Source organism: Canis lupus, chromosome 18 (assembly GCF_011100685.1).
Source record: "Canis lupus familiaris isolate Mischka breed German Shepherd chromosome 18, alternate assembly UU_Cfam_GSD_1.0, whole genome shotgun sequence".
Classification (NCBI taxonomy): Eukaryota; Metazoa; Chordata; class Mammalia; order Carnivora; family Canidae; genus Canis; species Canis lupus.
Window position 1 is genome coordinate 52,051,607 of NC_049239.1, and position 21,649 is coordinate 52,073,255.

Here is a 21,649-nt window from a genome sequence, read left to right on the forward strand (position 1 = left end):
CGCGCAGGCGCGGCCGGATTCCCGGCAGTGACGCGGCGGCGGGCGCGCGCGGCGCATTTCCGCCTCTGGCGAATGGCTTGGCTGTAGCGCGCGCCGCGGGCCCAGCTGCGACCCCGGCCCCGCCCCCGGGACCCCAGCCATGGACGGTGAGGGCGCCCTCTGACCCCGCGGGGTGGGCGCGTCGGGGCCGCGGGGATGGCGACGGGAGCCCCCGCGCCGCCTTCCGCCCCTTCCTGCGCCGGCGGGTGCTGCGCAGGGAGCGGCCGGCCGGATGGTGGCGCGGGGCGGGGCGGGCTTTGAAGGGTCTGACTCAGTTTCCCCACTGGGTGGCGGGGTCTTGACTCCGTAATCTCCGGGGTGGCGGGGAGCTTCGGCCCAGCTTCACTCCGGGGCCCTGGGCGCAGGTCTGACTTCGTTTCCTCGTTAGGGGAAAGTGTATCCGACTCCGTTTGCTCTCAGGATGAGGCGTGGGGGTGCCCTCCGTAGTTTTCCTTTTGGAAGTAGAACAGCCTCTGACTCCGTTTCCCTCAGTAAGGAGAAGGCGCTCTGGCCAGTTTTCCCTCGGGAAACAGCTGTTTCTGCCTTCTTCACCCCTTCCCCTTAGTTTCACCGCAGGTTCCAGGGAGCGGGCCCTGCCCCAGTGCCCTTGGCGGGGAGGGAGCCTGGCGCTCTGTCCTCTCCGTGAGGAAGCAGGCGCTCCCCGGTAAGGACGGAAAGGGGGAAAGGGGGCTTGTGCTGATCCTTGTCTCCCTCCCTTTCAGACCTGTTTCCCCTCATCTTCCCAGCTGGTAAGTGGACCGCCTTCCCTCTCGGTGATTGGGGGAGGAGTGCCCTGGGGTTAGGGGCGAGGAGGGCAGCCGCCTGATTGGAGCTGGTCCGGGTCTGGCCACAGAGCCCGCCCAGGCCTCTGGCCCCTATGTGGAGATCATCGAGCAACCCAAGCAGCGGGGCATGCGCTTCCGCTACAAGTGCGAGGGCCGCTCAGCGGGCAGCATCCCGGGCGAGAGGAGCACAGACACCACCAAGACCCACCCCACCATCAAGGTCAGCATGACTGTTAGTGGTGGTGTGGGGGGCACAGGGTGGGTTTGCCGCCTCCAGGTGGGGGGTGGGGCTGGGTGCAGTGTCTGGGAGTTAGGTTTGGACTTCCCGGAGTCTCTAGAAGTTCTCTGTACTTTGAACAGATCAATGGCTACACGGGGCCAGGGACAGTTCGCATCTCCCTGGTCACCAAGGACCCCCCTCACCGGCCTCATCCCCATGAGCTTGTGGGGAAAGACTGCCGGGATGGCTTCTATGAGGCTGAGCTCTGCCCCGACCGCTGCATCCACAGGTGAACTCCTGACCAGCCGGGTATGGGGGGTGAGGTGAGGAGACGGGAGGCTGGGTGGGTGTGTAGCTGTTATAGTGTTACTCCATTCTGGACACTGGGAAGAATTCTTCACTTCTAGCTTTGCAAGCAGATTCTCTTTGCCTTGAAATCATCTGTGCATCTCAACTGTCAAGTAGATATGAGCTCCATGGGATAGGAATGGATCCCTAATAACCTCTGAACCCCCAAAGTAACTTCACTGATGAAAATAACATAGTTAGGTTGGAAGAATAGCCCACTGGTGGAGGGAAGGTCGGCAAGTTGGAGGTCAGGAAAAGCCTCTCTGTTAAGGCTTGAATAGTGAGGAGAGCAGAGAAGCATGGGAAAAAACATTTCAAGCAGAGTGAACAAATGCAAAGGTCTTGAAGTGGGGGTGAGTTTAGGGTGTTTGGGAAACAGAAAAGAAGCGGCTGTTACTGAGGGTAGGGAGCCCAGGCAGCAGGGCACAGATGCTTGTCAGCCAAGGTAAAGAGTGGGTTTCTTTACAGCACAATAGGAAGCACAGTGGTGATTTGGTGAATGGGGAGGGGAGGGAGGAACAGACTGGGCAGAGACAATGGGACTAATACATGGAGAGGGACTCAGCTTCCAGAACCTGGGGATCCAGTGTGTAAAGAAGCGGGACCTGGAGCAGGCCATCAGCCAGCGCATCCAGACCAACAACAACCCCTTCCAAGGTGAGGGCTGAGGGATCCCTGGGTGGCGCAGCGGTTTGGCGCCTGCCTTTGGCCCAGGGCGCGATCCTGGAGACCCGGGATCGAATCCCACGTCGGGCTCCCGGTGCATGGAGCCTGCTTCTCCCTCTGCCTATGTCTCTGCCTCTCTCTCTCTCTCTGCCTGACTATCATAAATTTAAAAAATAAAATAAAATAAAATAAAAAACAAGTTGAGGGCTGAGGGAGCAAAGGCTGAGACCTGTCCGAAGCACCCCCACCCTCTCTGGTTCTTCCAAGCCACCTCCCTTATTGGCCAAGACTCTTAGTACTGATGGAATTTTGCTGCCCATTCAGTACCCACTCCCATTTACCACTGGGGAAACTGGGAGCCAGTGAGGGGGCATAACACCCAGGGGCACAGGTGGGTCACACAGTTCAGTGATGGGTCTAGAATCTTCTCTCTCTCCTCCTTTAGGACTCCCACTGTTTGACACACCCTCAGACAATGCTCCCGGGTCCAGAGCTCCCTGCCCCCCTCATCCCCTGCCACGCCTCCCGGTCCCCTGACCGTCTATTCTTGTGGCAGTTCCCATAGAAGAACAGCGTGGGGACTATGACCTGAATGCGGTGCGGCTCTGCTTCCAGGTGACAGTGCGGGACCCGGCAGGCAGGCCCCTGCGCTTGTCACCTGTCCTCTCCCATCCCATCTTTGACAACCGTAAGTGACCAAGGAGCCATGGGAAGGGTAGAGGGAGGGACAAGCCTGTGAGGAGGAAGGGGTTGGTGGGGAATGGCCCACTAGAGGAGCTCTGGCTTCATGCAGGCATCTAGTGTATTTGTCACCTCTTCTGTGTCCAGCTCTGTGCTGGCTGTGGTGGGGGTTGGGGGGGGGGGCGGTTAATGAGACAAAGAAGACCTGGATCTGCCCTTAAGGTGTTAGCTTCAAGGCTGGCAGGAAGTCAGATAGAAGACAGGTACTTGGAATATGTGATGGGAGGATGGTGTGCCCGTAACTGTACTAACGACTCTGGGAAATGAACTCCTGGGAACAAGATGATGTTACAGAGTAGTACTTCAATGATGAAGCTCATAGGAAGTTCACAGATGGGGACGCCTGGGTGGCTTGGCAGTTGAGCGTCTGCCTTCAGCTCAGGGAATGATCCTGGAGTCCTGGGATCCTGGGATGGAGTCCCACATCAGGCTCCCTCTATGGAGCCTGCTTCTCTCTCTGCCTATGTCTCTGCCTCTCTATGTCTCTCATGAATAAATAAAATCTTAAAAAAAAAAAAAAAAAGTTCACAGATGAATTGGGCCCATGTTGATCAGTTGTAGTTTTAATCAAGTAAACAGCAAGGATGAATGAAAATAAAAGGACTCTGGAGCCCTTAGGACAGGAAACCAGGATGAAGTGGAGGTCAGGAGGGAAGGGTTTGTGGCCACACAAACTGGGCCTTGAAGGTTGCTTGGGTCTGGTGGAAAGAGGTGTGACCAGACTGCTTCCCTGGACTATAAGCTCCATGAGGTCAGAGATGTTTGAGTTTTGTCGTGTTCTCCGTTCCTAGAATGGTACTGGGTCCATAGTGATACCAGTATGGAAATAGTTGCCAAATAAGTTGGGGGTGAGGAGCCATGGGATTGGTTGAACCTCAGCTGCAGAGGTATGGTCAGCAAGCTCTGGACAACCTTGACTGTGGGATGGATAGGGAATATTGCAACTCCTGCAGGCCGGTCCTGGAGACCTCTGAAGGGGGCTTATTTTCTCCCCACACCCTCAGGTGCCCCCAACACTGCTGAGCTCAAGATCTGCCGAGTGAACCGAAACTCTGGGAGCTGCCTCGGGGGGGATGAGATCTTCCTGCTCTGTGACAAGGTGCAGAAAGGTACACACCCAGAAGGGGGCTAGACTCTGGAGCAGGAGGTGAGGGGCAAGGCTGAGCAGAGATGGTGAGTGTCAGGAGGCTGGCTTTAAACACTCCCCACCAACACCTCGGGGGCAGCAGATTGATGTATCTCGGGAAACAAGTCTCGGCAATTGTGGGGGCAGTGAGCTGTGTGAGTTGAGTGGTGACCCACACTGATGCCCCATCTCCCACAGAGGACATTGAAGTGTATTTCACGGGACCAGGCTGGGAGGCCCGAGGCTCCTTTTCTCAAGCTGATGTACACCGACAAGTAGCCATTGTATTCCGGACACCTCCCTACGCGGACCCCAGCCTGCAGGCTCCCGTGCGTGTCACCATGCAGCTGCGGCGGCCTTCTGATCGGGAGCTCAGCGAGCCCATGGAATTCCAGTACTTACCAGACACAGGTACACAGCTGGGGAGGGAAGCAACAGGGCCATCAGGCTGGACGCCTGAGGCTGTAGTTGAGGGTCAAACACCCAGGCCGGGGCAGGAATGTCTGCAGCTGGGGCAGGGACTGTCTGCCTCTTTCTTGCCTCAGTTGATAGGAAGAATACCCAAGACTTACTGAGTCCTTATTACCTGTTTGGTCCTATTCCAAGCCTATCAGTGAATTAATCTGATTTTGGAAGATAGCATCTAACTTGGCCCAGGGTCACAGAGATAGTTGCAGAGTTAGTATTTAAACCCAGGCTCTCTGGCTCTAGGGTCCTGTCGCCACACTGTGTGTCTCTACCACATAGTCATGATCTGATCATGATCATGGGTTTTGGGCACCTGACCACATTAGGAACAGCCAGCATCATCTTCAATCCAAAGCCCATCGTTTAGCCGGAGGCTGTTTTCTTGCCCTCAGAGCAGTCAAATAGAGTTTGGAAAGCAGCCCCTGAAACAGCCATCATTTCCTGCCACAAATAATTACCAAGCACCCACTTGGTGTCAAGGCCCATGGCAGGTAGAGGGAATACAAAGATGAACGCAGTGTGTTTCCTGCACTCTGGAAGGTCAGTCACATGAGAAAGACAAACCTGCAGAACAGATTCTTAAGTGACAGAATGACCTGAGCCGGAAGGAGGTGGTGCAGAGAACTGGAGACGGCCTCACAGAGCGGGAGCATCTAAGGTAGAGAAAGACCCAGAATTCTGTGCATTCTCCAGGCAGGTGGACAGGCACCTGGAGGTGCAGGCGTGTTGGAGGGTGCCCACTGTGTTTGGGGGGCAACTTTGTGGGAGCTGTCAGTGGGCAGTGATCAGGCGCTGGTAGGAGGGCCTTGAGTGTCAGACTCGAGGCGTTCATCCAAGATTTCATCCTAAAGGCAGCGGGGAGCCACATAAGGTTCAAGCAAGGGGAGGGGATATCAGTGGATCTGGAAGCTCACACTGGCAGGAGTATATAGAGGAGCTGAGAGGGAGAGACTCAGGGCAGAAAGGCCATGGTGGAAGGTGCTGCAGTGGTTCAGGAGAAGTGCTGTGAACCTCATGGAGCCGATGGCAAAGGACCCCTCCGCTGCTGTCCTCCCTAGGTACTCGTGAGCCCCCAGGCCCTTTTGTCTGAAACACACTAAGCTCAGTCCGTCCTCAGGACCTGTGCTCCAGCTCTTGACTTTATTTGGAATGCTTTGGCCCAGATCTTTACATGATGAGCTTCCCATGGCCACATCTAAACTCAGCTCTCCAGCCTCACTTCAGGTTCTGTTATGTCACCCTGTGTCTCTTCCTCAGCATTCCTATCATTGTATATGGTTGTGTCCCTGCCCCGTGTAGCTAGGATGTCCACTTCTGGGGGAGCAGGAGCTTTGCTTACTCCCGGCCATAGCCTCTATGGCCAGAGTGGAGCCTGCACAGGGTGGGTGCTTGGTGAATGTGTGTCATGTTAGTGGACAGTGGGGAGTGAGAGAAAGGAAGATGTTGATGATGATTTCAAGGTTTCTAGTTCGGGTGGTGGGGAAGATGGGTGGCGAGCGGACACTGGAGGAGGAAGAACCAGGTTTTTGAGGTGAGATGATGAGGTTGGCTTTGGACCGACGGTGTTGAGTACTTTGGGGTTACCCCACATGCCACAGTACTTAGAAAGGCAGTCCTGGAGGTTGTGGACTGAGCTAGCCAACCATCAGAAATGAATACGGGTCTCTGTTGGTCTTCAGCAAGCCCGTCGTGCCTCAGCTTCCCCAGAGCACAAAGATCATGGCCAGGCCTGGATCAAGGCTGTGGGTGAGCTAGAATCTGGGCAGTGCAGGTAAGAGAAGAAGCTGGAGACAGGGCTCCACGAGGGGTCCTGTTCCCTAGAGCCTGGCCGCTTCATTTGGAGTCATCCCTGTGGCCTTTGGTCTGTCACATTCAGCTGATACAGGCCTTCTCAGAAAGCTGTGGGAGTCTCACAATTGTGTGTCAAAGTATCATGCAGCTCTTCTCCCTGGTGGGGTGGGTTTGGAGAATGGGTCTTACGGAAAGCTTGTCTCATCCTCTTCCTCCTGATGGTCCTTTGAAAGCCTTGGGGATCCATCTGAAAAGAGCGAGGCCCACTTCTCCCCATTACTTTTCTAGATGATCGTCACCGGATTGAAGAGAAACGTAAAAGGACATATGAGACCTTCAAGAGCATCATGAAAAAGAGTCCTTTCAATGGTGAGGGGGCAGTGGAGAGCATGAGAGAGGTGGCCAATGGGGGAAGGGGACGAGGAAGTGGGGGCTAGGAACTGACCCATCCTCACCCCACAGGACCCACTGACCCCCGGCCTCCACCCCGGCGCATTGCTGTGCCTTCCCGAAGCACGACTTCCGTCCCCAAGCCAGGTGAGGATTTCCTGTTGTCCCACCAGAACTACAAGCTCAAATCTGTTCAGCCTGTGGTTTAGACACCTTCTGGGTTGGGGGGATAAGCAGTCAGCTTCACCAGCAGGTGTCTGAATCCTGCTCTCTGTTGGGCTCATGTTTCTCAGGGCTTGAGGCCTAGTTACTACATCAGAGCCATTTGGGGTGTGGTGAAGACATGCATTCCCGGGCCCCTTACTGACCTGTGCAATCAGGCTTTGGAAACATGGCCCAGGAAGCAGCTAATGCACTAGTGAGCACTGAGGTCTGAGAGCCACTGTGTCAGCTAGGTCCCATATTGGATGCCTTGGGAGATAGTTTAAAAATGTAGTCTTTGACCTCAGCTCTCAATCGAATTAGGGAAGCAAAATCCCCTCCAATGTAGTAGAGTGTATATGCTGGTAGCTGGTAGCAGAGTAACAAAAAAGAGTAACAAAGTGCCCTGCTTCAGGCCATGACACTGGATGCTACTTGGGCTCAGTGTCCAGGCTCCTGGTCTCTTGAAGTTTTACCAGCTGATCTCTGACAGCATCCCTTTCTCTTAAAGGCTAGGAGAGCTTTGTGGGGCCCCACAGGAGGGGGTGAGGATAGAACTGCACAGGTCAGATGGAGTAAAAGGAAGGAGTGAGGGTGCTGGCAGGGAGCTCCTAGGGAGGTGTTGATCCTAATCCCTAGCACAGGGGCTAGGGCACAGACAACGGGGTGGGTCTCTACAGCTTCCTCTGGCCCCTGATTCTCTGTCTCTTTCTCCCAGCTCCCCAGTCCTATCCCTTTACGCCATCCCTCAGCACCATCAACTTCGAGGAGTTCTCCCCCATGGTCTTTTCTTCGGGGCAGATCTCAAGCCAGACCTCTGCCTTGGCATCAGCCCCTGCCCCTGCCCCAATCCTGGCCCCGGCCCCGCCAGCCCCAGCCCCTGCCCCAATCTTAGCCCCAGGCCTTGCTCAGGCCATGGCCCCCCCTGCCCCCAAGACCACCCAAGCCGGGGAAGGGACGCTGACAGAGGCCCTGCTACAGCTGCAGTTTGATGCTGATGAAGACCTGGGGGCCCTGCTGGGCAACAGCGCTGACCCAGCCGTGTTCACAGACCTGGCCTCCGTCGACAACTCTGAGTTTCAGCAGCTGCTGAACCAGGGTGTATCTGTGGCCCCCCACACAGCCGAGCCCATGCTGATGGAGTACCCTGAGGCAATAACACGCCTGGTGACAGGGTCCCAGAGGCCCCCTGACCCAGTTCCTGCTCCCGTAGGGGCCTCTGGGCTCCCCAACGGCCTCCTCTCAGGGGATGAAGACTTCTCCTCCATTGCAGACATGGACTTCTCAGCCCTTCTGAGTCAGATCAGCTCCTAAGTGGGTGTTACCCTGCTCAGAGCACTGGGTTGCAGGGGATGGAAGCCCTCCCAAAGCAAGCACTTATGGATTCTGGGGGCGGGGGGGGGTTGTATGTGCTCCAACTGCCCCCACCTTCTTTGGGTGATGTCTTGGGGGGGGTGCATTTTATTCTTTTATTGGCAGTGTCTCTCTTTTTGGAGGTGCTTAAGCAGAAGCATTAACTTCTCTGGAAAGGGGGGAGCAGGGAGGACTCAAACTCTTCCACTATCCTAATGTTCAGCTCCCTTCTCTTTATAAGGAATTCTGGGGGCCCCCATCCCTACCCTCCAGCTTCTAATACTCTCCTAGAGAGGGCCGGGCTGGAGCTATGGCCTTTGAGGCCACAGAGCCTTATCACCAAGTGTCTTCCTCAAATCATGGATTCATTCTCACCTTGTGCCAAAATAATGCCCCCTACCAGCCCCTCTGTGGTGCTGGCATTGTCCTTAAACTAACACCAGCATTTGAGGGCCTGTCCCCCTGGCCCAGCAGAGGTCTCTACCAGCTCTTCCCTTGCTCAACTGTGGCCCAGGGGGACTGGTGGGACAACACTGGCCCTTTCCAGGATCCAGGGAGGTTCAGTCCGAGACTTTTCTGTTCCCCCTTTTCTCAAGTGCCTTAATAGTAGGGCTAGGTGTTTGGAGAGTAGGGGGGAGGGCAGGCTGGCAGCTCTCCAATCAAGAGGCTCGGTTTTTACTGAAGAATGAAAGCAGTTGGACTCTTGCTCTTTCTACTCTGAACTAATAAATTCATTGCCAAGCTGGCCGTTGGTTTCCCTTCTTTTAGCAAACCGAACACTCTTGGCTGGTCACGTCAGGCTGGACATTAGTGAGAGCTGGATGAATATTTACAGTGCCTTCTAGAAGTCTGAGGATCAAAGCCCGTGGGTCAAGGCAGGCAACTAATGTGGGTGGGGGCTCAGCATAGAGAAGAAGGCCCAGTGGGGCCCACTGGCTGTGGGGATGGAGTAGTTTCAGGAAGGGCATCAGAGGCCATACCAGCTTTAGGTCTTAGATCAACAGAGGCAGGAGAGTCTTTACAGAGCCGCTACCAGCGTTCCAGTGTGAGACAATCTTGAAAAGCTTGGATGGGGCCAGGCTATAAAGGTCAAGGACTCTGAATTTAAAAACGGTTTGAATTTCATCTCTTGAGTGGCCAAGGGAAAGTCCACATCTGTTGAGGAAGAGGAGATTCCAGGTAAAGGTCTATGCTCTGACATCCTGTTCTGCGAGGGCCGAAGAAATAAATCAGCGTAGAGAGGCCTAAACAAAAGCCAGGCCACAGCCCGAAGCGGCGGAGCTCTAGTACTTCCTGCTCAGCCCCACGCAGGCGCAGTAAAGTCGTGTTCGCGAAAGGGCCCAGCCCGCTAGCCTGCCTTCCAAGTGCGCAGGCGCAGACAGCCTTCTGCGGGGAAGCCGGTATGGAGCCCGGGGGAAGCCTCTACCCACAGTCCGACGGCATCTAAGTTCTGGGCTGTGCACAGGAGGGTGTGTGGGAGGGTGAAGCAGAGGCGTGCGGGTGATCAGTGGAGCTTGCTCAAAAGCTAGTGCGTCCCCTGGGAACAGCAGGCCCTGGCTGCGGACTCCCACGGAGCGTGCCGCCTGGAACACGCCAGCGGGCCGCGGAGCGTCGGGGTACCGGGGAGCGCCGGGAGCGCCGAGCGTCCCCCAAGCCTCTGGCCCGGGGGGCGGAGCCACGGGCGGGGCCTGGAGTAGGGCGGGCCACTCGGGGGCCAGGCCCTGGGGCGCTTCCGCGCATGGGCGGTCCCGAGCGTGGTCGTCAGGTCAGGACCCCTGAGAACCTTCCGAGTAGCACCCCGAGAGGCGGGGCGCGATGGGTCCCCAGCACCCGGGCCGTGGCCAGGCTGCAGCTGGACCACGAGTGGTGAGGAGGCTCCTCACCAGAGGAAGCGGGTGACAGCCGAGAGCGGTGCGCGCCGCCTAAGGCCCCAGGGGAAGGAGTGAGCCCGTCCTCTCGCCCAGGCCACGCCCCTCCCTAGCTTTCCCAGTGTCACAGTCACCTCTCTCGGGGCCAAGGGAGCACGGGCCTACGCCTTAAAAAGTCAGAGCCTTTACATCCGAGCATAGTCAGGCTCTCCTTCATCCCTAAACTTCATCTCTCCCTCCCCCGCCCTGCAGGTCCACTGCAGGTCCACGTCTGTCCCTCTGCCCCTGATCTCCATCCCTCACGTTTGGTTCCAGGAAAAGGGCCTAGCTGGGGCTGGCTCCCCCGACAATGCAGAATAGGTGTGGGATGTGACCATCTGCTTCCCAACAGACCAGTGTTTGTGAGAGAAGCCAACGGGTGGCCTAGCACCCGAGAAGCCCTCAGTGAGTGCCAACCTAACCCCGAGCCAGTGTTCCAAAGGCCTGTCCTGAGTGGTCCTGGGGACTTGGCTGGAGCCTCTGGGGGCAAAACCTCTCCCCCTAGTCATGTCATGAACACCCGCACAGACACAGAGTAGTGGCTTCTTTACTCCCTGAAGTCCCCTTTTCTCCACAGAATATTTACACACAAAGGATGGGGGAAGGGCAACTTCACCACCAAGTATCCAGCGGGGGAGTTGGGGGGCAGTGCTAAGAGAGAGTTCCTGAGGAGGGCCCAGGGCCCCAGGGGGCCCAGGTATCCTGATGACCTGAGCAGTTTCAAGCAGGTCCGTGGCCAGGCTGCAGCTGGGCCAGACAGCTCAGACCGGGTCGGTGGTGGGTGAGCCCAGCTGCTTGGAGGCCAGGAGCAAGCGGGTGGCTGCGCTCTCCGACTCCGCCTGCAGTCTCTGGTTGTTGTGCCGCAGGCTCCGCACTTCCTCCTCCAGGGCTGCCCTGTCTGCCTTCTCCTGGGGTGGTGGAAGGCGTGTGTCAGAGCGCTGGCTCCTTTCCCAGGGCAGCCCTGTAATTCCCTGCCGACCCCCAGCCCACCCTGTCACCTTCTCCAGGTCTTCCTGCAGCTTCCAGAGCATGGACTCCAGGTGAGAGACCTTCTCGGACAGGCTCCCAGATTCTGGCCTGAGGACATAAGGGTCAGGTCATGGGACCAGGTCGGCAGCAGTACCTCTGGCTGGCTCCCAGGCCCACTTAAATGAGATGGGCGCGTTTGCAGACTTGTATATGGGGGAAGGCAGAGCCCTGCCTGGGACAGTGCTTAACTCGTGTATGGTCACATGGGCACAGTGAAGGGGCTAGATCACCACAGGGAGGCTTACTCAGCATCAGACTTTGGAGTTTCCTTCACATCTCCACTCTCTGGGATGGGCTGTCCTGTGGGGAGACAGCGATCATTAGAGCAGGTAGGTAAAAGGAGAAAGAGCCCTACCCTATCCTGGCTCTGACCCCCAGTGCCTCGTGCCTTACCATCCCGAGACAGTGACTCCAGGATGGTGTTGCAAGAGGAGGCGATCTCCGAGATGGACTGCCACTCGTCTTCCAGGGTCTCACTGCCCGCCTCGGATATGACTATGGGCACAAGGAGGTGGGCTCAGCCAGGGAAGCCCAAGCCAGCTCCTCTGAGCCCCCACCCCCATACCCCACCTTGCTTGAGACTCACTTTTGCTGATGGAGTTCTGCAGAGACAAGGTTCGTGGAAGGAAGGAGGCCCTCAGCTCGGGGGCCGGGTGTCCACTCTCCTCACAACCACTGGAGCTGTCTGGCCCATCCTGGACGGTATTAATGAGTATGGATGCAGTGATGTCCACCATCACCACTGTGCCCACCCCTGTTCTTTGGGCTCCAGAGTCCTGTTTCTGCTTACCTGGGTGGGGGATGTCTCTCTGCCAATACTGGGTACTGCCGGCTTGGCTGTGGCGGCCAGGAGGAGGTCTGGGGTGGTGTTTGGCAGGACTGGGGCCTCGTCTGACAGGGAGCTGGGGAGAGCAGAGATAGCTCAGCAAGAGAAGCTGCACCCCATGGCTCTGGTCTTTACAGACCGTGCCTGTCCAGCCTCACCGGGCTGAAGAGGGAAGGCCGAAAGACGGCACCTGTGGGGTGATGGTGAGTTCTGGCTGTGCAGGAACTCAGTCCTCTCTTCAGCCAGATCCCCAGGCCCTGTGGGAATGCCACCATCGTGCAGGCACACTTCCAGCAGCTGCTTTGTGTTGGGCAGCAGGGTCACCACCCCCAGGGCCTCATCCTGCACCGGCTCTGGGGCCCCCCGCCGGCTGGGCTCCTGCAGAGATAGCGTGTACAGCTCCGAAAAGCTCCTGCGGGGAGGAATGGGCAGTGTCAGGCAGGAACCCCCAGTCACCAGTGTCCTGCATCTCCAAACCTACTCCCAAATGCGCCTGAGGCTCACTTCCAGGAGGAGAACTCTCCAAACTCCCTAACAATGGAAAATGTTTGCCTGACTACTAGCTATTTTTCCAGACCCAGTGCTGCCCCTGTGTATCCTGGGCAACTCACTCCAAACATTGATTTCTCCATCTGTGAAATGGGGATAAGAGTAGATTTATAGCTTGCTGTGAAGCTTTCAATAATAACACAGGTAAATCACTTAGTATAGAGATCTAAAACCTGCCTGGGAACCAAATCCAGCCTGTGCCTTTTTCTGTTTTAGCAGCTATGCCTATTTTTGTACTCCTGTGAGCCAAGAGTGGTTTGTACATTGTTAAATAGTTGAAAGAAATAAAAAGGATATTTCATGACATGTGAAAATCAATAAAATTCAAATTTCAGTGTCCACGAATAGTTTTAGTGGAATAAAGACAACTCCTGCATTTACCAATCATCTAGGGATGCTTTTGTGCTACAGCAGAGCTGTGTAGCTGTAGCACAGACCAGATAGCCCAGAAAACCTAAATATTTACTATCTGGCCCTTTACAGAGAAAGTTCACATATACTGGCTTAAGGCAGCAAGTCATTAATCATGTATGTTCTGTGGATAATCCTTTAAAAAAAAAAAAAAGATGGGTTGTAGGGGCGCCTGGGTGGCTCAGTCTGTTGAGCATCTGAGTCTTGATTTTTGACTCGGGGCGTGATCTCTGGGTCGAGATCCAGCTGGCGTGGACTCTGCACTCAGCTGAGCCTGAAGTCAGCTTGAGGCTCTCTCCTTTGCCTCTGCCCTTCCCCCTGCTCCCGCTCTCTCACTCTCTCTAAATAATTTTTTTAAACTTAAAAAAAAAGTTAGGGCTGCTGTTAAATAATGAGCAGTGAAGACAGCCTGCTCAATTGGCTTCACTCCACGTATGTGACTCAGATTAAGAGACGCGGGGTTCTCCCGAGGAGGCGAGCCTTCCTCATGGGATCGTGTATTCTCGGGCGAACGCTCATGGCCACGCGGGAGGCACAGGCTCCGGGGGGCCCGCTGCCTGCTCCTCCCACCTCCCCGCGTCCCCGCCCTGACCTGCGGGGCCGGCCGCTCTCGTCGGGGGGCAGGACGGTGACGCAGACCTTGGGCGCCGAGCGCAGCAGCCGGGCAGCCCCCTCGGGGCCCAGCGTGGGCAGCGTCTGGCCGCACACGCGCAGCAGGCGCGCCCCGGGCCGCAGCCCCGCGGTCTCTGCGAACGTGAAGCGCTCCACGTGTGTGACGAAGCCCTCGGCGTCCACCTCGAAGCCCAGGCGGCCTTGGCCGTCGCGGGGCAGCGCCAGCTCGCGGGTCTCGCAGCCTCGGCTCACCACCTAGGGCCGGCGGGGCGTGAGCGGGGCGCGCCAGCCCCCCGCCCCCCGCGGGGTCCCAGGCAGAGGGGCCTCCTGGGGCTCAGAGCGCCACTTGCCCCGGGCCCCCTCCCCCTTCCCAGCTTGGCCAAGCGCGGGCCGGCCCGGATCGCCTACCGCCCTATCGCCCCCACCGCGGGGCCTCACCTGCAGGCGCGTGACCACCTCGCCCACGGCTTGGCCGGGGGCCCCGTCGAACCGCAGTGTGATCGCCTCCCCGCGGCCGTGGTACAGGTCGAGCCGCTGCTCGGAGAAGGTCCAGGCCAGCACGTCGCGACAGGCGCAGTTGAAGACGACGCGGCCGTCGCGCGGCGCCACCAGCACCAGCGCCTCAGCCGAGACGCCCAGCAGGCAGGGCACCTCGGCGTCGTCCAGCCCGCCGGCCTCGGCCCCGGCCCCCGCCGCGCCCCGCGCCCCAGGCGCAGCTCGCACGCCCCACACCAGAGCCCCCGCCGCCTGCAGCTCGGCCCCCAGGCCCCGAGGGGGCGCCCGCCGCCTCCCGCCTAGGGAGGGCAGGCCGAAGCGCGAAGCCGAGTCCAGGGACGTCGTGGTCACTTCGTTGGTGGCCAGCTCCTGCAGGTACTGCTGACGCGTGCGCGTGGCCATGGCGTGGAACTGGCGTGCGTGGCCTGCTGCCTGCTCGCCGTTGAGCGCCTTGGCCAGCAGGAAGGCACGGAAGTCGGCATTGGCGGCAAAGGGGCCTCCGCCCTGGGGCAGAGCTGGCCCAAAGGCCGGGGTGTCCTGGGTGCGGCTCACGGCCACCCTGGGGGGAGGGAGGCGGGAATTAGGGGCAACTGGGAGGATCCCTGACAGCGGCAGAACCAGGAGCACTTAGGCACCCACCTGTAGGAGGTGTGCGGAGTGCAGGGTGCGTGAGCCCGCACCACTAGGAACACGTGCTGGAAGTGCGAGCGGATGGTGGTAGGGCAGAAGGGCTTGCTGTCAGGTTCCTGGAACACGATCGTCACGATGTCATTCCCAATGTGGCGTTTGCGCAGGAGCTGGGAGTTAGAACGGTGGGGGATGTAAGCTGGACCTGTCTGTCCCCCAGGCCCCTCCTCATTCAGTCAGGGCAGAGCCTGGGTATCAGTGGCTCCCCGACCTGCCCCTGGTGAAGCCTGGGTGTTTGTCTTTGGGGAGGGTTGTTAAAGCTCAGGAGAACTTAGGCCAAGGTTCAAATGCCCCCGCCCCCACAATACCTCTCCCTGGTCCCCCAGAAGCCCTTGGCATTCCCCCAGCCCCATCGTTGCCCCCTCACACCTGCTGCTGGTTATTGGGGGTGTAAGGCAGCATCGTGGACACGTGGAACATGATCTCGTGGTCCTGGTATGTGGTATAGAGGGAGTGCGTGCCTGTGGAATCCGCTGTGGCCGCAGAGGGAGAGGAGGGGGGATCTGCTTGAACTTGCCATCTCTACCTGCAGTCTGGAGCTCCTATGACCCCAACCAACAGATGGGCTACCCCTTCACGCCACCAGGCCCTGAAGTCTAAGGGCCTCAGATTTGGCTGCTCCCTTTCCCTCCCCACCAGGCTCCGGCCTCCAGGCTCCGGTCATGGGGTTGCTGAGAGAGAATGATGACCCAATGAGGAATGGCCTGCTATGAGGGATGAGGGGGTGGAAGTCCCAGGAGAGGATGGATATTGGCCCAGGCACCAGCATGTGTGGAGCTGCTGAGAGTGGGAGGCAAGACCGGTGCTCCAGAAGGGGCCCTGGGGCCCTTCCAACCAGGGAGGCAGGGGCGCTCCCCAGGAAGCTGAGCTGGTGGAATATGTGTATTTGAGGGGCAGGCGTGGTGCCCGCAAAACCCCCTTGGCTGCAGCTCAGGCAGCAGGGGCACCACCCTAGTTGCTCCTTCCAGCCTATGGCTTGCTTGGCCTTTGACCCGCGTCCTCAGCCTACCCAAAGAGCTCTCCAACCCCAGCCCCAGGCCCGGGACAATGCGGGACAGAGAAATGACAAGGCAGTTGGTTCTCATGGAGGCTGTCTGCCCCTCGGCACGGGTCTGCCCCACTCCCCAGCCCCTGGGCCTCACTTTTGGTGTCCAGCTGGGCCCTGTAGCTCTCAAAGCCTTTGAGCCGCACCACGTCGCCCAGCAGGGTGAGAAACTGCATGAAGGCCGGTCCCGCCTCCTGGTTGTTGTACATCTCCTCCTCCGAGCCCTGGCCCGCGCGGCAGTACAAGATGCCCACCTTGCGCTGGAAGCTTAGCTGCAGGGGAGGGCACAGTCAGAAGGCCCTGTACCCACAGCTTCTGGGGATGCCCAGGGTGGCTGTGCTATCTCTGTGCAGGGCCCTGAGCATCACCCTCCCTATGCTGCCTCTGGGTCTCTACTCCTAAGATGCCTGCTCCCAGTGCTCAGGAAGGTAGTGAAGTCACAGGTGGGAAGGGACTGGGAGGCGGTCAGTTCTCACATGATCACAGTGGAGGTGATTGGTGGAAAGGATCCTGAATCCCAATAAATGTTCACATTGTCACCCTCTTTATCTCAAGGCTAGCCTGTCCTTCCCTCCCTGGAATCCCGGCACCCCCAGCCCAGCCCCTGGAGGCCTTGACCCTGTACCATCTCGGCTCACCCTGCGCCCGGCTCCTTTGGCTTCTTTTCATCTGGGGTCAATCACGCACAGCTCTAGGTGCTCTGGCCCCTCTGGCTCTGGCCCTGTCTACAGCACAGCCCCTGCTTTCATTTCATCCCTCCTAAGCCCTGCAGCCCCACTTCCACTCCAGCTCCTAAACCCCAGCTTCCCCTGAGGGCCCACAGCATGGCTTCATCCTGGCACACTCTCACCATAGGGAGCTGGAACTTTACTTTGCCTGAGCCCCTAGCGACCCTGTTGTCTCAGGCCTGGGCCTCTTCTCTACCACAGTCTTCGCCCTCAGTGACTGCAAGAGCTGCCTCCATGGGAACACACTCCAGTCTCTGCCCCCAGCCCACACCTTTCTTCTGAGCTCCAGACACCCTTCTCCAGCTGCCCAGATGTCCTTTCCTCACCTTGGCACCTCATCTTCTCACTGGATCCTCCCATCCCACCTATCTATCCCTGGACTGTCACCTCCTCTTCACTTCTGCCATCATCACCACCAGGTCTGGCCTGGATGAATGCAACAGCCTTTGGCCTGGCCTCCCTGCTCCTCCAGTCTGGCTCCCATACTACAACCAGAGGGCTGCTCTGCCTCTCATATTTTCCATGGCTCCCCAGTGCTCCCCATCTGGACAAGCTGGATGGCAACCAGGTATAGCCGTTAAGCTGAGGGTGGGGGTGGGGGGACACTGGCTACTCACTACTTGTTCATCCAGAGTGAGTAGCGTGCGTGGCACCTTCGGAGACGCTGAGCCCAGGCGCAGGCAGGTCAGGCTCAGCCGCGGAGCCACGTGCTCCAGAAGCTTTCTAGGGGACAGGCCCCTTGGGGGCCCCGGCGGCAGCACATCCTCAGAGATGGTGCCGCGGAGGGTCCGGAGCTGAGGAGGGGAATGTAGGGACCCTCAGAATCCATACAGGTTTCCGAGGAGGCAATCCGCGGTCTGATCCCATGACCCCGGCCCACCTGTGTGGTCCGCACAATGATTCGATAGCTGTGCAGAGTGCCCCCTCCGCTGCCTTCCTTCTCCTCCCGCCGCAGGCTCACTGCCACCGGACCCAGGGCCTCGTCCAGTCCGAAGAAGTTCTGGTGTTCTGACGAGGAGGGGAGCCAGGGCAGTGGATGACCGCTCCTGCGCCCCTGGGAGTCCCACTGGGGCTCGACCACACCCATTGCTAAACCCTGCCCACGCCCCATTTCATCACCTAGTGATGACTCCTGAGACTAAACCATCAACCTAGTCTAGACCCTAGACTAAGGCTCATTCCCTCTGCTGCCAAATCCCTATTCGTGCAGGCTCCCTGACACTCCAGCCGACGCCTAGCCGCCTTGGCGGCTCTGTACACATCACACCTTGCCCCAGACGCAGGGGACCAATGCCTGTTTGCTTCCAGGCCTAGATCCTCCCCTAGGAGGCTTGGTCCCATGCCTCGCCCCCTTGGCAAGGCCGTGCCCGCCACGCCCAGATTCTGAGGCAGGATGTCTTGGACCCTCCCTTCTGGACACTGACGAGAACAAGGTTCTCAGGTGCAGAGGTATTCAGGCCTCAGTTCTCACTTCCCACAAACGTTGATTGGAAATCTCTCCCCAGCCCTCAGGGATAGGAGGATGAATCAGATGGAGGCCAAAGGCCTTACTTAGGGAGGTGGTTAAAGCGAGGCTCCGCAGCACAGCCTTGGCCTCAGAGGCAGAGCCTGATCCTTCATGTGGCCGGGAACTTAACAGGGAGAGGACAACTCATGAGCTCTACCGTGTGCTCCTCAGGTGACAGGGACGGCTGCCCAGCCAGGAAGCCCTCCCCTTACCTTTGCCATAGAAGTACTTGCGGTAGTAGCCAGCACCCAGGTCTGCATGCTCCAGGCTGTAGGCTGAAGTTCGGTTCTGCGGCTCCTCCAGAACGGACACGGCCGCATTGGGCAGCGCAGGCGGCACAGGTGGGGCCACGGCGCCACCCAGGCCCAGCTCGCCCTCACCCCCAAGCTCACTCACAAAGCCGGGCGCTTCAAGCAGTAGGTCCGAGCTGGCAGATCGGTCCTCGGCAGAGGCCAGAGTCCCAGAGGCGGACTCTGCATGGCCCCCCGTCCCCCGCGGCCTCGGAGCCCAGTCAAAGAGCAGACTCTGCACATCATAGTGGGCAAACCAGTGGGGCTCAGGCACTGGCGGGAAGGCGGGCTCTGGCTCCTCGGCTGGCAGCCCCAGCAGGGCCAGCGGGTCAGTGAAGAGCCGGGTAGGGCCGGCGGCGGGGCGGCCGGCCTCCTCGTGGCTGTGGGCACGGGCGCGGGGGCTGGCCGGTGTGGGGGGCCGGGCCTCGCCAGCGTCGCTGCCGCTGCGGAGGAGCGGGCCCCGGGCTGGCCGTGGCTCAAAGGTGTGCGGGGTCAGCGGGGGCCGGGCCGGCTGGCGTAGCTTGCGGGCGAAGAGGTCATCAGTGGGCGCAGGGGCGGCGCCCCGCCGCGGGCTCCCCACACCGCCAGCCCACATGGGCGTGCCGTGGGCCTGGCTCGCCGGGGGCCGGGTCGCATTGGCGGGCACAGGTGGTCGGTGCCCGAGTGGCAGGCCAGCTCCTGCCCTGAGGGAGGAGGGGGCTGCTCAGAGGGGCCTGGGGAGAAAACAGGAACCCGGGCCACCAGCCTGGTCCTCCACCACGCACAGGGTGGCTTCCGGCCCCCTCCGCGACCATCAAAGCCGCTTCCGCTTTCCTGGCCACTTCCTTGTCTGCCTAAGGCTGAGGTTTCCAGCCCCCTCCTCCACGGAGTGCTGGGCAGGGCTGGGGACTGGGCTGTCCTCGCCTTAGCCCTGGGGATCTGGGAACCTGGGTGGCCCTGGGGCTGCCGGGCTCCCTCGGTTCCTACTCACACACCTCGGCTTTGGCCTGGGACCAGAATAAGGGTCCCCACCAAGTCCTGGCCCAGTTGGACAGATGATCTGTCCATGGGGCCACTGGTGTCTGGGTCCTGCCCGCTTGACAAAGGGAGGACGTCCTGTCCCCAGAGACTTGCCCCTCCCACTTCCTCCAGGGTCCCTGAGGAGCTGGGCACCCAGAAGCTGGATCTCGGTGCCCTGGCCCTCTGACTCCAATACCTCAAGGACACAGGGGTTCCCAGGGGACACTGGCAGGGCAACAGAAACGGCAAGAGGACTTCCTTCAGCACAGGAAGTGGCCCCAGCTCTGAGCCCGGCCCCTTATCCTGAGGAAGGTGTTGGGGTCACACCAGCTCAGTCATGGGACCCATCACCCTGACCTAAAGGACAGGCCCAGGCTCACTCTCTGCAAGCTACTGTGGCCATGCCTGGCGGCAGGGGGAGGGGTCACAAGGCTGGAGCCCCTTTGCAGGAACTGGGACCCACGGGTCCTCTGCCTACCTGGACTCACTGATGCTGACAGGGAAGGCTGAACCTCATGTGACAAAGGGTCACACTGAGGTCCAGAAAAGGGGATGTTCTCTCCTGAAGTAATTCCATGTTACAGCTAGGATCTGGGGTCTGTCAATCTCTGGGGCCTAAACAGTGTAGTACCTGCCCACTCCTGTTTGTGGGTGCTGGGTGAGTGGGGGTTGGGCTGAGGTTCAAAGTCTCACAGGATGTAAGACTGAGACACCCAAGGCCCCAGGGACCTGCTAGATGCGGAAATGTCGCGACCAGGGGCAGGTGCAAAGGGTAGTGTGAGAAAGTGAGGGGAAGCCACCCCAAGTGAACCCCAGCAGGTGTGGGCAGGCAGGGAAGGGATGTGGGACGCTCCACTAAGAACACAGACAACTGCTGGCAGGTCTTCATGCATCCTCCAGTGACACTGTGAGTGGCTGGGGTAGGACAGGGTGGGGGCAGGGGCTCCGTGTACCCCTCATCTAAAGCTCCAGGACCAAGCAAGTGTGGGCCTCCAGGAAGCTTGGAGTGCCTCCTCCCGTTTCTCTTAGAAGAAAGAGTCCCGTCTTTGCCACGGACCCGGAGCCTCTGTTCTCTCATCTCTAAAATGGGGTTAATCCTTCTGCCCTTTCCCAACACCATGGGGAGACCGCAAGAAGGTTCAAGAGTGTAAAGCTGACCATGTGTTAAGGACGTGGTGGTGAGGCAGGCGCTCGCTCCATGGGCCGAGCTCTTCGGCCTGGGCTGTGATGTGTGTGTTGGGGTGGGAGGGGACATGAGAGGGAAGCCGAGTGGGCCTCTGCTCTGTGTGGGCTGAGCTCTGCCTATGTGTGTGTGCACAGCCCATGAGCTGCCTCTTGTTCCGGCCCAATGCTGGGCTCTGGCCCTGCCTTGGGGGGTGTTCTTGAGCTCTGCCCCCCACCCGGCAGCCTCACACAGGGTCCATTGAGGCCGGGACATTCCTCTCAGCCTGTGTCACTGGGGGGAGAGGGCCGGCCCCGCCCCCACAGATCCGGAAGGCCTGGCTGCCCCAGGAGGAGGCGCTGGATGCTTCCCAGCACATCTGGAGGTCATGACCCCATTTCTGCTGCCAGGGGGTGCGACAGATGTTTCCTCCCAGGCCAGGCCCGAGACTAGGGGCCGGCGCGCAAAGGCTGGGGAGGAGGCCGCCTCGCGACAAGGGGAGCGCCGGGACAGCGGGGTCGTCCCACACACGGCCGGCATTAGGGGCAGCCGCCAGCGCCGCCCAGAGGAGTCAGGGACCGCCTCATCCAATCGCCCGCACACTGGCCGGACCGGGCCGGGCGGTCACGCCGAGAAGTGGGGGCCGCCGGTCGGACTCAGGGGAGTGGACGCGCTGACTCGGAACTGGAGCTGGAGCCCAGAGGTTAGGAGGGTGCAGGCGGCGAACGCGGCTAGGAACCCCCTTCCACACATCCACCCCCCGGGCCCACGCCAAGCCTTTTCCCCTGTCCGGCCCGACCGCGGTGCTTCCACTCCCCCGCTCCCGCCGGTACCTCTGGGGCTCCCGCCTGGTGGCCTCCTCCCGCGCTGGGGTCCCGCTGCCTCTCCCGCTGCTGCTCCAGCACCGGCTCCGCCTCGGGGGCGGGGCTCGTCGGGGGGCGGGGCCGCGCGGAGGGGGCGGGGCCGGCCTGGGAGCAGTCTGCGGCGGGAAGCCCCGAGGGCGGGGACTGCAGACCAGGCGCACTCGGGCAAGAGAACCGAGCCAGGCCCAGTGCAGCGCGCGGTTGGGTCCCCTGCGTCGGCTGAGAAACGCAAAAACGTAGACCTGCCTTCCAGACCAACTGGGAGGGCTACAGCAGGATTCCTAGTGTTTAGCAGCCCCTTCCCTCACACCCCTCCACCCCGCACCGGCCAGCACAGAGCAGGTGCCCAGAAAACAGTTGACCATTTATGAGCACTTAACTAAGCACTGGACCCTGCTCTCCACACGCTCT

At 59.5% G+C, this 21,649-nt stretch overlaps 2 protein-coding genes and 1 long non-coding RNA gene across 8 annotated transcripts; 1 reads left to right on the top strand and 2 right to left on the bottom strand.

The window, feature by feature from the left end:
• Positions 1–8: 8 nt before the first annotated feature.
• Positions 9–8,875, top strand: RELA (RELA proto-oncogene, NF-kB subunit). Of its 6 annotated transcripts, none has more exons than XM_038563918.1 (11): positions 9–146; positions 762–788; positions 893–1,044; positions 1,185–1,333; positions 1,958–2,049; positions 2,615–2,746; positions 3,804–3,908; positions 4,124–4,336; positions 6,473–6,553; positions 6,647–6,721; positions 7,494–8,875. In XM_038563918.1, exons 1-11 carry the CDS (start codon positions 140–142, stop codon positions 8,087–8,089), a joined length of 1,629 nt encoding a protein of 542 aa, XP_038419846.1. In that variant the 5' UTR covers positions 9–139; the 3' UTR covers positions 8,090–8,875. The 6 variants fall into 6 exon arrangements, with proteins under 6 accessions (XP_038419846.1, XP_038419845.1, XP_038419847.1 ...); XM_038563917.1 differs by having other exon boundaries at positions 32–146; positions 872–1,044; XM_038563919.1 differs by lacking the exon at positions 9–146 and adding an exon at positions 274–404.
• LOC111090999 lies at positions 5,515–9,887 on the bottom strand. Its single transcript, XR_005373624.1, has 2 exons — positions 9,109–9,887; positions 5,515–6,468 (listed from the first exon to the last, which is right to left on the bottom strand). It is a non-coding gene; the product is annotated as an uncharacterized LOC111090999 (long non-coding RNA).
• Positions 9,888–10,564: 677 nt separating this feature from the next.
• SIPA1 (signal-induced proliferation-associated 1) lies at positions 10,565–21,303 on the bottom strand. Its single transcript, XM_038563914.1, has 16 exons — positions 21,209–21,303; positions 18,137–18,897; positions 17,298–17,425; positions 17,035–17,211; positions 15,787–15,961; positions 15,014–15,117; positions 14,597–14,754; positions 13,901–14,516; positions 13,443–13,717; positions 12,081–12,302; positions 11,855–11,966; positions 11,651–11,759; positions 11,458–11,559; positions 11,310–11,364; positions 11,034–11,112; positions 10,565–10,943 (listed from the first exon to the last, which is right to left on the bottom strand). The coding sequence occupies exons 2-16, from the start codon at positions 18,807–18,809 to the stop codon at positions 10,797–10,799; spliced, it is 3,132 nt and encodes a 1,043-aa protein (XP_038419842.1). The 5' UTR covers positions 18,810–18,897; positions 21,209–21,303; the 3' UTR covers positions 10,565–10,796.
• Between the last annotated feature and the right edge of the window lie 346 nt (positions 21,304–21,649).